Source organism: Rhamphochromis sp. 'chilingali' (genome assembly GCF_963969265.1).
Source record: "Rhamphochromis sp. 'chilingali' genome assembly, chromosome: 12".
In the NCBI taxonomy this organism is placed as follows: domain Eukaryota; kingdom Metazoa; phylum Chordata; class Actinopteri; order Cichliformes; family Cichlidae; genus Rhamphochromis; species Rhamphochromis sp. 'chilingali'.
In genome coordinates this window covers 5,415,604-5,431,644 of record NC_137939.1, presented here as the reverse complement: position 1 = coordinate 5,431,644, position 16,041 = coordinate 5,415,604, and the positions used below count along the sequence as shown (strand labels likewise).

At 45.1% G+C, this 16,041-nt stretch overlaps 1 protein-coding gene across 8 annotated transcripts in view; it reads right to left on the bottom strand.

Moving 5' to 3' along the window:
* casz1 (castor zinc finger 1) overlaps nt 1–16,041 on the bottom strand; it is a 171,296-nt gene that overhangs the window by 46,317 nt on the left and 108,938 nt on the right. For 3 of the 8 annotated variants that reach the window (XM_080897809.1, XM_080897816.1, XM_080897810.1), the window contains exon 1: nt 246–364. The exons of the other annotated variants lie outside the window; for them this stretch is intronic. In XM_080897809.1, coding sequence (XP_080753935.1) covers nt 246–324 — 79 coding nt within the window. In that variant the 5' untranslated portion in view covers nt 325–364. Of the gene's footprint in view, nt 1–245; nt 365–16,041 lie in introns of those variants that run through there. 8 annotated transcript variants of the gene reach the window in all.

Genomic DNA, 16,041 nt, shown 5'->3' with positions numbered 1-16,041 from the left:
CACATGCGTGCCTGACTCATGCCAACTGCAAATAGTAGCAAACCCGTTCATCTCGAGGTAGCACTCAACTCCTGTGTGTGAGCTTGTGTGTGTGTGTGTGTGTGGGGAGGGGGGAGTGGAAGAGACAGAGAGAGAGAGAGAGAGAGAGAGAGAGAGAGAGAGAGAGAGAGAGAGAGAGAGAGAGAGAGAGGGGAAGGGAGGGAGGAAGAGAGAGAGAGAGAGAGAAAGGTATGTGTGAGTCTTACCTGGCAGCAAACCGCCCTCTGCGCTCTGTCTCACCTCTCCCTCCTGCCCTGGAAGAATTCTCTCCACAAAGCAAGGCATTTTCTCCACAACTGCTCTCTGCCAAGGCTCTGCTCTCTCTCTCTCCCCCTCTGTCTCTCTCCCTCCCTCTCTCCTTCACACTCCTTTCCTCTTTCCCACTCTGTCCTCCTCTCTTGCTGTCTATCTCTCCTCCCTCCTTACCCTCCCCCTCTCTCCTCACAGATGTCGAGGCTGTGCGAGTTTACCCACTTTACCAGTAGGGGTCCTTCAGCGCCCTTCTCCACCCCGTAGCCACATGGGGGAAGAAAACACACACATACACACACACAGGCCCCAGGAAGAGAGAGCCACTTAACGGGCGCCCTCCTGTCACTGCTACAATGAGAGCCCTCTGCAGAGTAGCGCGGCTGCACTAGCTGCGTGCATGTGTTTGTGCGTCTGTGTGTGCGAGTGCGTGTGTGAGAGATAGACAGGTATGAAGTGGGTGGCGTGCACCGGGAGCTGGCCCTTGGCCCTTTCCAGCCCTGTTGAGCTAGGCTCGGCCCTGGCTCCTGAAGTGTAGTACAGTAGAAGCGCACTCCCTCACACACACAGACACGCAAACACACTCATGGGCATATGAGCGCACAGATTGACTTACAGTGGGTTCCTCGGAGCCAGCAGCCAGTGAGGGAGCGAGAGAGCGAGAGATTGTGGGCACGCACAAGCACACACACTTTCACTGGTACGCTACACAGACACACACAGAACAACTGCTGCTGTTTGCTACGGCTGCTGTTGACAGTGATAACATGCGCTCTGTGCCCTATGTGTGTGTCGCAGCGCACATGCACACATAAACACACACATTCAACACATAGCAGATGGCTATCGGCTCTCATATTTCAGGTTTCTATTCCATCTTTTTTTTTTTATTACTTAAAAAAAAGAAAACAGTCTTCATTGACACTGGCATGTTAGATTTGAAGTCTCTTAGCTAGTGTACAGTGGGGAATTTCTAGTTTCTCTCCGACTTGTGGGGCACATTTCACATCGCAATATCAATACTGGAGAATATTAGCTGTCCTGTTGAAGAATGTCAGATCTCCGTTTGCCTTTGAATAAGAGCAGAATCCCCCTGGGTGAAAATGCGAAGATCTAACTATAACTAAGAGTTCAAATAAGCTTTTAATTATCTTTTGTGCACGAAAACATGTTAACAACTCAATTAAAAGTGAATATTAACCTAAAACAAATATAAAATTGCTGTCTTAAAGTAGACAGAAGAGTCGATGCAAATGTTGTTCGCTTATTAAGTCATAATTGACACAAAGTGAAAGAAGATTAACAATGGATGGAACTTGATCCCAGAATTTTATCAAATATTGCCCAACTTTTATGATAGTTAATATTGTACAACAGCCCTGATCTTGATCGGGATCTTTAGCAGTTAAAATATCAGAACAGCAATTATCAGGTTGAGGTGAGTAGGTTTTTCCATTTATTGCCACCTGGAACAGGATAAGGGTACCTGCACCCAAGACGCGATATCCCGGACCTGCCGCGGGTATAATTTGAACAGAGGGTGGATCACCTTTATTTGAGTCAAACAAAGCCTTCTAATGACACAAAAATAGTCACGACTTGACAGACAAGCCTCCAACGCCCAATCAGACTTCCTTCAAAACGTTGACAAAGGTCAATAAAGAAAATAGGATGTTAAAAGAGCAGGACACGGATGTTGAATAAAGCCACCAGAAAGTGTACATACTTTAAGTCGTGATAAGCTAATGAGGGAAACAGAGCTGTGCTTTTGGTTTACTCTTATCACTGTTTGCATCAGTTGCAAATCTCCCTTGACAGCAAGACTGAAATCAAATACAGTTTTTTAGGCAGATGAAGGAAAGTCATTTGTATTTACAGGAAATAAGAACGATGCGCTCAATCATTATTCCCTTGTTGTGCTAACTAGAACGCAGCCCCTGTATTAAATGTTGGAGGAGCAGCACAAGGACAAGTAAAACATACCTTAAATAGACTACAAATGAAGTCACTTAACACCCACTCGTTCCCTCGCCACCCCTTGCTCTGTCTGTCTTCAACAGAAAAAAAGCCTGTGTTTGACTATCTCCCTCTCTGGTTCATAGTTTCTTTTGCTTTTTAAACAGCCACTTCGCCTGTCACAGCACAGGAACGGGCGCATTCCCCTTAAATGGCTCCTTTTGACAACTGATCTGTAAATACAGCCGGATCTGCAACTTCCCCCTTTCTCTCGCTGCTTCACTTTCTCCCTTCTCCTCTTTGCTCTCTCTCTCCCTCTGCCCAAACTCCTGCCAGATCCACACACACACACACACGCACACACACACACACACACACACACACACACACACACACATACACAGACATGAAGGTCTCCCTATGACCCCCTCCCCACCGCTACAAACACACACACACACACACACACACACACATTTACCCCCACGTCCCCCTCCCAACTTCCCCAACTCCATTCCCCCTGCCTCTATAAAAACACAAATATGCCATAACTCAGGCAGCGCTGCCACATAGCCTCCATCTTGCCCTGTACCGGGGAGGGGGGGAGGCCTCTCAGGAAGGTCACCAACAAATGGTTTTCCGATTCACTGCCCCTGAAATAATTTTGTGTATTAAAACCTGAATCTGCACTTTCTGGCCTGAAAGCTTTTCTAATTATTCCGGTGTCCTTGGGACAGACACAGATCCTTCACACGCCGGGGGAAACAAGCTATAGAGCAACCACTACAGCCACAAACACTCCACCACCACCACCTTCCCACCCTCTCTCTATCCCTCCATCTCCCCACCTCCTCTGCTCTGCTCTCCTCTCCTCTTTACAGCCACCTCCCTCCCCAATCTGTTTTCAAAGCGTGTCTGTCCTTTATTAAATTGTTTTCTTTTCCACATTATCAGTTGCCATGGAGACCTCATCTCTCGGATTATTTGAATTTCATTATATCTATTGATTTGGGAGCATTTCATCTTTTTTATTGTTTTTCTGTCAATTTTCGAAACGAATAACCATCTAATTTGCGTCAGCGCTGATTACGTTCGTCCCTCAATAGAGGTCGGCAGCTGCGCCGGGGAAACAAATCAATGGAAAAACATCATAAAACTCGAAAGTACAATCAACCAGGATATGGGTGACATTCCGTGGTTGCTGAAACGAAGTCATCAAAAAATATATACTTTTTTTCCCTGCGCCTCTGCATGTGAGGGGGTGCAGTGAGGAGGACACATATGTGTCTGGGCAGATATATTACTATATTTCAGCAGATAATATACTATGGTAAATTTCCATACTGATAACAGCCCCTCCCTGCCCAACCAAAACAAAAAAAATGCTTACTGTATCTAAATAATTTATGCAATTTTAGCATTTCTATATAAATTTTTTAATAAGCTGCTTGGAGCAAAGTGGCCATTAACAAAACACACAGCTGTCCAATGGGCTAAGCCCAGCAGATCAATTGCACTTTTTTATGACATGATAAAATGCTTTTAAAGCAATTTACACAAATATGGAAAAAATGACTTCATGGGCTTCATTTATTCATAAGGACGTGTATTAGAGGGGAAAAAAAATCTTACAAAAGCCAGACAGGAGAGATGGTCCCGGTCCTAACTGGAACGGACTTGCTGCCCTCTCCGCAAGGACATAAAGTTTCATTACTGATGCACGCAGTCAAAGGCAATTTAGCAAACACAGTGTGCAAAAGAAAACATCAGCATATTGCAAGTGTTCCTGTATTAGGCAGACCTTGCATGTTGTTTTCCAATTTTTATTCATTTTTATGGGGGTGGGGTTGCATGGGGGTGGAGGTGATGGATTTTTTTTTTTTGAAAACTCCACCTGACCAGTGTCACCGTGACCCGAAGCCAAGGGGAAGTAGCCACAGTCTGGCCCCACGAAACCAAGCGTAGACCACGCACCAGACAATGGGGCTTTGCAGCAGGACAAATGAGTACACACAACTTCAGCTGTATAGTGGCATACAGAGCATGTTATGCACACTCATTATGTGAGAAAACAGGCCCACAAATATTCAGTGGATCTGATCATTTAGCATCTTAGTGCTGGCACACACACACACATACACATTTGGCACAGGAGTATGGATGGGGAGGGCATTTGGAGGCTAATCTTGTTTCAAAGCATCCTCTTCATGTGCCGACAATGTGCTCGAGCTTCTCCACGAAATACTGCTGCGGAAGGCCTCATGTTTGCAACACATGTCAACATTTGACAAAGCATTACTTTTCCTCCCAACAATATTCTCCTGCTCAGGCCTCTGAAATGAGGGCGCTAACAAATTAGCTTTTTATGTTTATTTGTGTGTGGGTGTGTCGTGGGGGGGTAGTTTGGGGGGGGGGGGGGGGGGGGGGGGGCAGATCTCATTTTCTAAGGCACCAGTTCTCAACTGCAAAGAGGGAGGGAGAGAGGGAAAGTGAGGGAGACAAAGGGAGAGAAAAGAAAGAAAAGGCTGAATGTTTTGGAGTCACGATTCTTCTCCTGATTGCCCTAGCTGTCTCAGTTCTGCAAAACATGACCCTCCCCTCCCTCAGCCACGACAGAAACACGGGCGACTGGATAAACACTATTTTATGCAGTGACTAGATGAATCGCCAGACAGTAATTACAGTCTTCCTCTCGCCCCAACAAAACTCTACTGTACAGGCTCTTTCTCTTACACCAAACTGCAGTAGCACGTACTACAAAACTGCAGGTGTGTGACATGTTTGTCAGTGCCTCACCCAACTAGATAAATATAAATATTAGACCCTGTAACAACAATGAAACGCTCTGTGCCGCTTTCAGTGATGTGTTAATAATCTGTGGCTGAAAGAGGACTTGTGTGGATGGACGATGTTATCATGTGCAGTCAAACGTTGTCGGAGCTGGCTTTGTAGAGAAAGTTTGGTGATTTTTTTTTCTGCTACCCTTGCAGTTTAGGCTTTTCTCTCGTCGATGTAACAAAAATAACACGCTTGTGTTCGTAACTAAACATTCCCACACAGCGGCTGGTCGTCTGCTGGGTCTCTGACTGCATGCGGCACAACATACCCACCGCACACAGCTGAGGCCTAACCAAATTTTTGAAAAGGGATCTGAACTTGACGTGCGGACAAAGTCCGTTAGCAAAGGGATTAATTTTGTTCATTCGGTGTTGGCACTTATTGACATTTCAAAAGATCACTCCTACATCAGCTACGAGCTGTCGGTGAGAGCAGTGAAACACACTCAGACACTCCTTCTCTTACTCCATACTCATTCATCCGGTCAGACCGTGCCCCAAAAGTGGTGCAGTAAACCATGTTGTCAATGTCCGAGCTCTAAAAAGCACAATTACAGAGGACCTCGACTGAATAATTTAAAAAGCATAATTACTGACCTCTATCCAAATTCCTCTGAAAGGTACATTAAGATATAGAAAAGCACTGGAGGTGGAAGTGAAACTGAGGGGAAGAGAGAGTGTGTGTCTCTCCAGGCCTCCCTAATGCACTCTCCTGCTGTACTCTAACTTCCTGTGGACCCCTAATGTGCCCGCTGCTTGCTGGCCTGATGAAGACTACAGTTAATGAGGCCCTTGTTTCTGAAATGAAGTATCTCAGAAACCATCAACATGCATTACTATCACCCCCCCCCCCCCCCCCCTTTGGCCCAAACACACCAATATCACCACCCCAGACCTCTCCTTGCTCCGTACCTTTTAGTGCCACCTCAGGTTCCGATGGTTGAAAAATAAAACAACAGCTGCTTTTCAGGTGTGTGTGTGTGTGAGTGTGAGTGTGTGGGTGTGCCCGTTTGGTGGGCTACTATTGACCTGGGCAGCCATCACTGCTAGGGTCACCAGCTCTCAGTTGATTTGGCTGAATGTATGAGGCTATGAGTGATTCTGGATTTGAATGAAGCGTCACAAGCATTTGTGCTGCTGCACGCGTGTGTGTGTGTCTGTGTGTGTATGAGCACTTTGGGGGGCGTGGGGGGTTGAGGCGGATGTTGAGAGCTGGTAGTGGGCTTGGGGGAGGATCCAGAGAGATGAGGCCTTTTTAATTAAAAGAAAATATTTGTGTTTGCATACTATCGCTGTTGGAACCTGGAACAATTCAGAGAATTCTGGCTGTTAAATGGCTTGCTCTTTAAAGTGATTTGGGGTATTTCAAATCCTCTTTGCATACATGCATTTTTAAAATTTCAATTATGCTATGCCCTTTTTTCTCAGAGAACTTGTATATTTTTCTATTTTATCAACTTTTTTCCTGCTATAAACCTTTTTTAAAAATTCGGAAGCATTATAAGAAGAAATTCATTTACCGATAGGCTTATTTATCAATATTAGAGTGCTGCTGTCTCTGCTGTATTTCTAATAGGAAGGATAGAGGGCACTGAAATAATTAGGCGACTTCTGCAACATCCTGAATGCCAAGGACAGGTGGATTAAAGTATTAAAACAATCGCATTTCAGTCTTGAAATAGTCCTGTGCACGACTCAGCACCATGCGCATCCGTTCAAGTTCAGCTGCCAGCTCCATATCGCCACAGGAGAGGGTTAGGGGGAAAAAAAAAGCCCAATCCCATTAGCTAGCGTACATCTCAGCAGACCTGCTGGAAACGTGAGCAAATCTCAGCGATGATTATCCGTCAGAGCTCTCAAATGATAATACATAATCGAACACTACAGGGTTTTTTCCCCCTCTGTAATCGTACAGCTAATTTGTGTTTCCCCATTTAGGTTAGAATCTGGTCGTTTCCAAATAAAAAAATAACAGACAAGATCGGCACAGCTGCCTCTGCGTCTCAGGATACATTAAAACTACTGTCCTCCAATTAGAGGGTAGAGCATGGAGTTTCCTACATTAGGTGAAGAAAATGATTTAAGTGAAAGTTAAGACACAAGACCACAATAAGGTCTACTTAGAGTGCAAAATTAATAAGGAAAGTGCTTTGTAGTGCTGTTTTACTCCTACATTGGGGGGAGCGATCCTCAATTTAATCAGGGGTGTTTAACTTAACTCTCTGCCTTCATAATAAGTATGACAGTACTGACAAAATTCAAAATTATTTCTCTGTAAAAATTGTAAAAAGCATTAAAGAGTCAAAATTTGCAGCGAACGCTAAACCAATAGATTTATTTTATCTGTAAAAATGGCTTTTAAAATGTAATTACTAGAAAATAAATGATACATTTTTTGTATTTCTATATGTAATTATATTTAACCTGAACACAAGCACTTAAAATATCCCTTTTTAAGCAACTGGCAATATGTAAGGTGAGCCTTTGATAAAATCTAAGCCTCTTAGCCCACCTCCTACCATCTGTGGCCCTAATATACAGCTTGCGAATGAGAAAGAAAGCTGTAAGTGTCATCTAGTCTGTGACTTAGAGTAACAAAGTCAACCTGCTTTCACAGCCGTGCTGTGGAGGTGGAATGAACCTTCTGTGGCAGAAAACAAACAGGAAGCAGAAAAAGGAGTGGGGACAGAGTGAGCGAAAACTCTGCCCTTCAGTCTCTGCCCGGTAAAGGCACTCTTAACCAGGTCTGACAGCTAACAGCTCCTTGGCAATTGGGGTTAGTTAAAGGAAAAGAAGCTCAAGTTTTGTTGGGGCTTTGGCTTCATAGATGTTCAGGAGCTGCTGCCCACTGCAGCATCAAAGGGGATTATAGGGACAGGGCCATCTGCCATCGGTGCCAGAATAAGCGTGAGCCCTTTTATGTCTCCGTCTATGTTTGTGTGCCTGTGTGTGTTTGTGAAAGAAAGACAGAGAATCCCTCATGTCTATGTACTTTAACTTAAAGGGCAGTGCAGAGGTGTGGGGGTGCAGCCCTCAGACTAAAGGTTTCCATCTCACCGCTCAAGTTTTACCCTTTGAATCAGTGTTAGGACTCAGAGCAGGTTCTTCACCGTACACACCTGAAGTACAGGGATGAATCCACGTCCATCACGGCTCACTAAAAACAGATCTAATGGTGAACGGTCTCTCTTTTGTCACTCAGGCACAAAAACACAACTTGTTTTTTTGTTGTGGGTTTATTGGAACACACTGCCACCCTCGTTTCCCCCTTCACCTCTCTAATTTGTTTTGGGTCTTGTTCCCGGCCTCCGCCTGGGAATGTTTTCTGCTCAATAGTCTGCTACCTTTTAGCTGAGCCGCCCAGTGCTTGACCTACTGCCGACACTTATTTTCAGCACTCTAATTGTCGTTTAATCACATATCAACCTGTCATTTAAAGACCCCTTTTTTCAAGGGGGGATATTTGCATATATTGTAAAACTAATTCCAATCGAAAGCTCCAGTGACTGAAAGTCTCTTTCTTTTACTTTCACACCCGCCTAGACACAGTTAAGCACAGGAGAGCGCAAGACGCACACACACAGCGCAGTCTGCTGCATCTCACCTTAACAGACAAAAACACACATAGGCAGACGCCATACCTGATATTCTCATTTCAGGTGGTTTTATCACATTTGTTAACAGTGTGTGGTGACACGTAACATGTTAGAATAGGGACAGCGACAGGAGTGATTCGGAGCGCACGTACTCATGTGAGCCAAAGCGAAGGTGACAGTGAATGTATAGTGTTATAGAGGAATCAATTAGAGTTAATAATGTATCACTCCTCCAAATGTTGCATTCATTTGTTCACACTTAGATAAAGCTACTGCAAAATAGGTTGTGCCGGGTTTGCCTGGCAGACTACACTACATTTACATTATCACTCTTATACATCGAAGAGCCATGTTCCACTTGAGTGGTGGCGGTAGAGTGGAGGGGTGTGTGTGTGTGTGTGAGAGAGAGTGAATCGTGTTTTTCAGGCCCAAGGAATGCCAGTCCTCAAGAGATCACCCCCTCTAATTACAGAGTGGGAGAAAGACAGCTCTTTGTTCTACCTTTTATTACATTAATTGATAAAACAGAGCTAGGGTGGAGCCTTCTTATGGGGGGGAGGAGGAGCAAACGGGGCTGGGATGAACTGGGGGGGGGGGGGGGGGGGGGGGTGTCCGTTGGGCAGATGAAGGTGGATGAGAGGCTTTTGGTACTGAGGTCCTATTTTCAGAGGGCTCCTAATCCCGTTAGGGGCCTCTATGGTGGCGCTCTGTCCTGGCACTGCTTTCCCACAGGAGGGCTGGAAGCAGGGGAAGCCTGTGGTGTGGTGGGTGACAGTCCCAGCAGTGTTCACTGGGCCCAGACCTTAATTAACCATCTCTTCAGGGGGTACTGAGGGCCACAGTGAGAACCTATGCCACAAACACCAGCACCTTAAAGAGGAAGTGGCATCTCATCCACTGTGGAATTACTGGAAGCTCTGCAGACCTGTAATACGGACCCCATGCAGGTCAAATCCATAGAAATGTCGCAGAACATTAGCGGGGCTATTTTATGACTGGTTATTAGCCCAACACAAACTGCACAGTTGGTTGATATTTTTAATATCACAGCTATTCAATTATAGGCCTAATATTAAAAAAAGACCACAGTCTGAAACACCAAAGGAAAAATATTCTGAAATCAGGAGCGACTCAAAACATGATTTAGATATTATTACTTTTCGAAACTAACCAATCAATAAGTTTCATTTCTATTTGTGTGGGATTGGTCAATCTTATTTGTCAGCGGTTAAGTAGCTGTAACAGGCTTTGTCATGGCTGCAATCTGCTTCTGCTTGTTTAGGCTACCTGCACACAACACAGGCTGAGAAGCGCTGGTGCAGTGGCCAAATGGAGTCGGAATATGTTACAGAGGCAATTAAGCATGTTGGTGTGTGTGCACGCACACAACAGTGTCAGAGGTGCTAAGCTGGGCCAAACATGCCTCATTGAAATGTCCATCTTAAAACCACCCAAGTTTCTCATCTCCCCCCGCCCGCCCTCCGACAACCAAGATGCTTCAAGACTGTCAAAAGCATTTTCCACAAAGCTGAGGAGAGGCCAAGGAAAAAAAGAGGGACCTGCCACTGTCACATGCATGCCTGCGCGTGCACACGCACTCGCGAGGCTGTCAGGTAAATTAGATCTGAAAGCTGACAATTTCTGACCATATTTCCTTGATTATTTCAAACAAATGCACACCAGCCGCTCTAAGGAGATTAAAGTGACATAAAAGTCCCGAGTGGGAGGAGGGAGGGCAGAGAATCCAGGTCACCCCCATTTGTCCCCCTGCCTGACAGCAGCTATATCGCTATCCAATCCAATAAAAGTCCCCCCCTCCTTTTGCTTTAATTAATTTTACAGCTAGCTTGCTTAATTACTTTCAATCAAAATCCTCTTGCCATCACAAAATTAGAAATGGTTCAACTCCATTAGTCTAAATTCTTCATTTACATACACAAAGACTGTCAGCTCTTGCTAAGCAAACGGCCTCCTGCTTGATGAGATTGTTTTTTTCCACACACTCTATCACTCTCTCAGTTACACACACGCATGCGACTGTGGTGTTAATTTTTTTGAAAGGAGAAAAGTAGCATTAAATTATTTGAGCCCCCTACTTAAGACATTCCCTGCCTAATCAGGGTTCAGGTAAGCTGTCGTACACGTCACCCAAGGTTCTTCTATAACTGGCGAAACTCCGTGTCAAAAGAAAACTGTTTGACCTCGCACGAGCGCGGGAAAGCAGAGGAAAATAGACGCTTCACATAAGGGATAAGCTGAATTATTAAGGCAGCGTCCATGTAAATGAGGCTAAGTGGTCCCCAATAAATCTGCGTCCTTTGTGGCAGGGTATCACTAGACTGACCAGACTCTGGACACTAGTGACACAGTCGGCTGCCGTGAGCAAAGCAACTGGATTGTTCGCCAGGATGAGGGCCCGTGCCCTGCCTTGCTTCAACTTGGCACACAGGCATCCTCTCCATCACACACACACTGCCTAAGGCCTGCACATCATCAAGAATTAAGGACATGCAGATAGGGTTTGTGCATTGACCAAAGTGAAAACCCAGACACACAAGCACACCACCATGTGCGTGCACACACATACACACACGTGCACACGCTACTACTGCCATAATTAGGTCCTGAGATGAGGACATTAAACTGGTGTAATGCACTCACTGCAGCAGTACACTACCACAAAATATATCGACACTGAACCTAGATGCTCATCAGCGACACTTTCCTATCGCTTTTTCCCCCCTCTGTTCGCGTGCATGCTACTGAGCCTGCCCTGCGAAAAACCACACAATACAACAGTGTTTGATCTGCTGCACTCATATTATCTTATCTCACAAATGGTTTTCTTTTACAAAGGTAAAGACGTGCAGGGGGGGGGACACTTTGAAATGAAAGAGGTGATGAAGAGACACTGTTCACAACTTAAAATAATTCCCAACTAGTAACCATTGGCTGGAACAAGTCAAAAGAAGAGAAGAAGAAGGGGTGTCATCCATAATGGCCTCGCAGACGGACTACAATGCAGGTCTGACCTGGCCTCTTTGCTCTGTGTCTGCAACCACCAGTTTTCCCTTGCCCTCTTTTACCATTACCCATTAACACTGTTAATTATCCAAATCCATCATTCTTGGGGTAAATGAAGACTGCCTCTTTAATTCAGTTTAATAGGATCATTTTCCAACCCACATTCACTTTAGCCCCAGCTGCCCGCCTACTAGTCCCCCACTGTGTCTCTCTCTCCCCCCCCCCCCCCCCCCCCCCCTTCCCCCCAATGTATCTGTGACTCCTTTGGCTGCATCTTCTATGGTCTGGCTCTCTACCATTGGTGGGAGGGGAGGGTGATGGGGGCTAAGGCTCGCTGGCAGTGATGGGCCGACGCGCTGTTGATCTCCCATGTCTTGTCTTGGCTCGGCTGGTGGCAAGCAGCAGTTCTGGGCTTCCAGTCTGCTGTGCACACTTCCTGCCTGCCGCACACAAACACCGACACACACACAGAGGCTCAAAGTACCATCCATGTTCACCGGGGCTTAGCTAATCCTGTCACATCAGGCTAGGTTGGCTGAGTTGAGGCCTTTCTTCCACCCCGACTCAACACACACACGCACACACACACGACCACCACCACCTCCGTGCACCTCCCTGCTTTGCCACCACTTCTTCACTGACTCCTGTTACTCACTTTCTCTCTCTCTCTTAACCTTTGTTTCATTTAACAAGGTCACACTTGGCCAACTATGGCATGCAAGTGATGAGACGGGACAGCTGACGAATCTCTGAGTGTTCCTGTGCGATCTTATGGCTAATGACATCACAATATATTTTTATATTTCCATTTTTTTAAACAGCAAAAATACTGTGGTTTCTTTGCAAACAGACTGCATGCAACTTGCACTGCCATGCAATCTAATGGGTTTTAAAGAGGCCATCTAATGATGGCTGTTACAGTAAGAGACAGGCATGCATGTCACCTGTTGTGATGGCACGCCACCAAAATTTGTTTATAAAATATACAGGTCTCATTTTGTCTTTTCTTTCCTGTTGTGTGTACAGTGTGTGTAGTGGTATCTGTATCAAAACAGATTTTCCATGCAATTACAGCCATACCATGAGTGACTTCAGGCTGCGTATTGCATGGCTTCTCCAATTTTCCTAACTGAGAAGTGTCTGAAGCTTTTTTTTAAACATCCATTAGAGTTTAAATAAAATAATACATCAAATACAGAAAATAAAGTACACGATTCCATGCTTGAAAAGAAACACTGAGCGCACGTTAACGCGCCACAAAGGCCATCCTTTGAATTCTCTGAAGAATTTGTTAAATATTAGCTCCTCTTATCCCATTATTCAGCGTGTGGGTAAATTTGCCCCCATTTCCACAGTACACCCCCCCCTTTATCCCCCGAGACTAAACACACTCAAACCCACACATACATATGCACACAGTGCTCCCTTTACAAGTTTCCCAGACAGAGACAGACTCTGGGAGAGTTTCAAATGATTTTAGCCATGATTTAATTTGGTTTGTTAAAGGGTGATGTCAGCACAATGGGAGACGAGCCTCTAAATCCACTACATTCACCCAAAACGCGCAGATGAGATAATCACTGGTGACGTCTACGAAAACACTTATTATATTTGCCCATCGCCTGGCTGAAGCTGTTAAAACTCATCAGCGTTATTCCCTTTTTTTTTTCTCTGGGAAAGAGAAAATAGCTCAACATATAGTCGAAACTGTCACCCCCTTTTAAAGAGACAGCGGCGACTCTGTTGTGGCTGCGGACAGAGTTTAGAAAAGACAGGACGGGCCCATCAGAGATCCATTCAATATTCAATTTGTTTGCACCCAATACTAATTACATAAAACATGCACCACTTTTTCCTTTTTTCTTTTCTGGTTCTACCGAGAACAACAATGTCAAGGAAGCTCCAAGTGTGTGGCTGCATGTATGCATTGCTTGTTAGAAATATGTAATAGTACCACGCAAGAAACTGCATGAATGAGTACTGCTGCTCCCTTAACTTGTCCACACATCTCGCAATGGCTTAGGGCTGGCAAGGTAGCGGGGGAGATAAGAAATGGATCAACGTGAGCCTTTCTCATAGCTTAATTTATTTTAAATCCAAGCCCTGTTTACACATGGCACACCGAGAGGCCTTGTCAGCTCTAACTAGCATTGAGATATTTAAAACCATTAACGCTGTACAGCGGCAGCCTGAACCTGTATGACACAAGCTGCTGCTGTATGAGGCAAAGCCAGAAGTCTAACTGCTACAGATTCCACTTTCAAACAAAGCGTAGCTACAAAACTCTTATCAGACACTCGGATATTATGATAATACCTCAACCTGCCTTTTTTTTTAATGTGAGGAAAAACGTAAAAACTACACATGCATTAAAAGGAGTTATTATTATTCCTAATTTAGTGTATATTTAGCACAGCGGCTAATCCCACAGAGGCAAGGGTCAGAATATGAAACGCACAGGCTATCTACCTCCCAACAGGATAGCCTCGTGGATCAGCAGTGGTAGCCATGTTGACCCGCCCAGTTATTAAAGAGGCTAATCTGTTCAACATGTCAATGTTAGCACTTTTAGCTGCGATTAATAAAAGAAGACCCCAAGAGTGCTGTGTGTGCTTTTTCAGTGCCCCAGGTTGTTTTCATTTGGTTTGTATTTTTAGTGGTTTTCGCTGTTTGGTAATTCAACAGTCCTCTTTTCTCCTATTAGCATAAACAGTGTAAATTATTAACTTTGTTAAAAGAATTATAATCAGCCATGAATCCTTAGCTCTGTAGTACTTTTGTGTGTTTTTGCCCGCTTTCTGCCACTGGCAAAGACTCACAATGGCATTGCAGGCATCATTAAAGCGAATGTAACTTTATATTTTATAGATATGGAACAATGCGCACGCGATGCCTGACTTTGTGGCCGTTTCTTCTTAAAATGTATGGTCTGGTGGCTTTCACAGGCCAGCAGCAGCAGAACTGCTCTCTAACAGACTTGCTTTCTAAGTGCCTGGTGCTGTGTCTTAATTTGTAATCTAGTCAAACCAATTGTCCGCTAGCTAAAAAGGTCACCGAGACAATAGACTACACAGCCTCCCACAATGTAGAGAAAGCCCAGGGTGTCTTCTGTAGCTTTTTAACCAAAGATGTAATTAAGACACCTTCATCTTCCTGGGTGAGAAGGGCACCAACAAGCGTCTGCTGGAAACGCAGGAGGAACTCCACATTGCTGGAAACGGCAGATGTGAGACACAAGAAAAAGAAAAAAAAATCACTCGTCTCTAAAGTGGAGCGTCACCCCTGAAGACATCTGGTAAGGGTACCTGCTCGTGCAGTCAGTGTGTGATTTTATACATCGGGACGGCGACTGTGGCAAAGCAAGCTTGTTGGGAAAAACTGAGTAATGCAAAGCAACACAGGAGAGGCAGAGGGGGGACTTAAAGGACGTGATTTATCTGGGCTTGATTGCGTGTTAATCGAGGTTACGTGTATTAAGTGGAATCTAATTGGAACAGACACTGGCAGTCTGACAGATCGACATGATGCAGATGGATTGAGGGGGAGGCGGAGAAAGGGGGGAGCGAGGGAGACAGGGAAAGGGAGAGAGAGGCATAGTGCAGTTGAGAAGAGAGGAAAACAGAGGCAAATAAACGTATCATTTTGTTCCTTTACGTGGCCAAACACCAAGAGTTTTATGATACCCAACATTAAAAGAGAGCCTCTGAAACCGTCCAACCATATAAGCGAAGACACGTCTCACGTGCGTGTCGTGATTGGCGGCTGATGAAACGTGTAGAGGAGGACACACACGAGTGAGATTTTGAGTGACAGGACACAGCACTGGAATCCGCCCTCCCCCCTGCAGTTGCCACAAACAGTCATTTCTGCTTTATTGGAAATGAGAGAGAAAAAAAATACCCCTCCTAAAAAAACTCGAGGTAAAGAGGTCGAGTGACAGCTGCCGGAAAATTTCCCACCTCGACGAGGGGACGAGCAACTGTTCCACCGGTTCTTATGACTCTTTGCTTCCCCCTGACAGGCGACAACTGTTTCGAAGGCCCTCTCCCCAAATCTGAGGCTGAATGACGCTTTCAGTGTTACCAGAGTAAAAAAGAGGACCACCTGTTAAGGTCAAGCAACTGCTAACTCACAGCCAGTGGGAGGGGATAGTGAAAAGGGTCCAAAAAGACAAGAAAAAGACTCGGAGCTGAACATACAGTGTTGCACTGAGACAGCTTCTATTGTGGCGTTCCTCTGAATTGGTCAGTGTGGCTATAATTGGTAACGAAGGGATACAAAGTGTGAGTGACAAGAGAGGCCTCAAAGCAGCAAATGGCCCAGGAGCAAAAATGACTGTCACA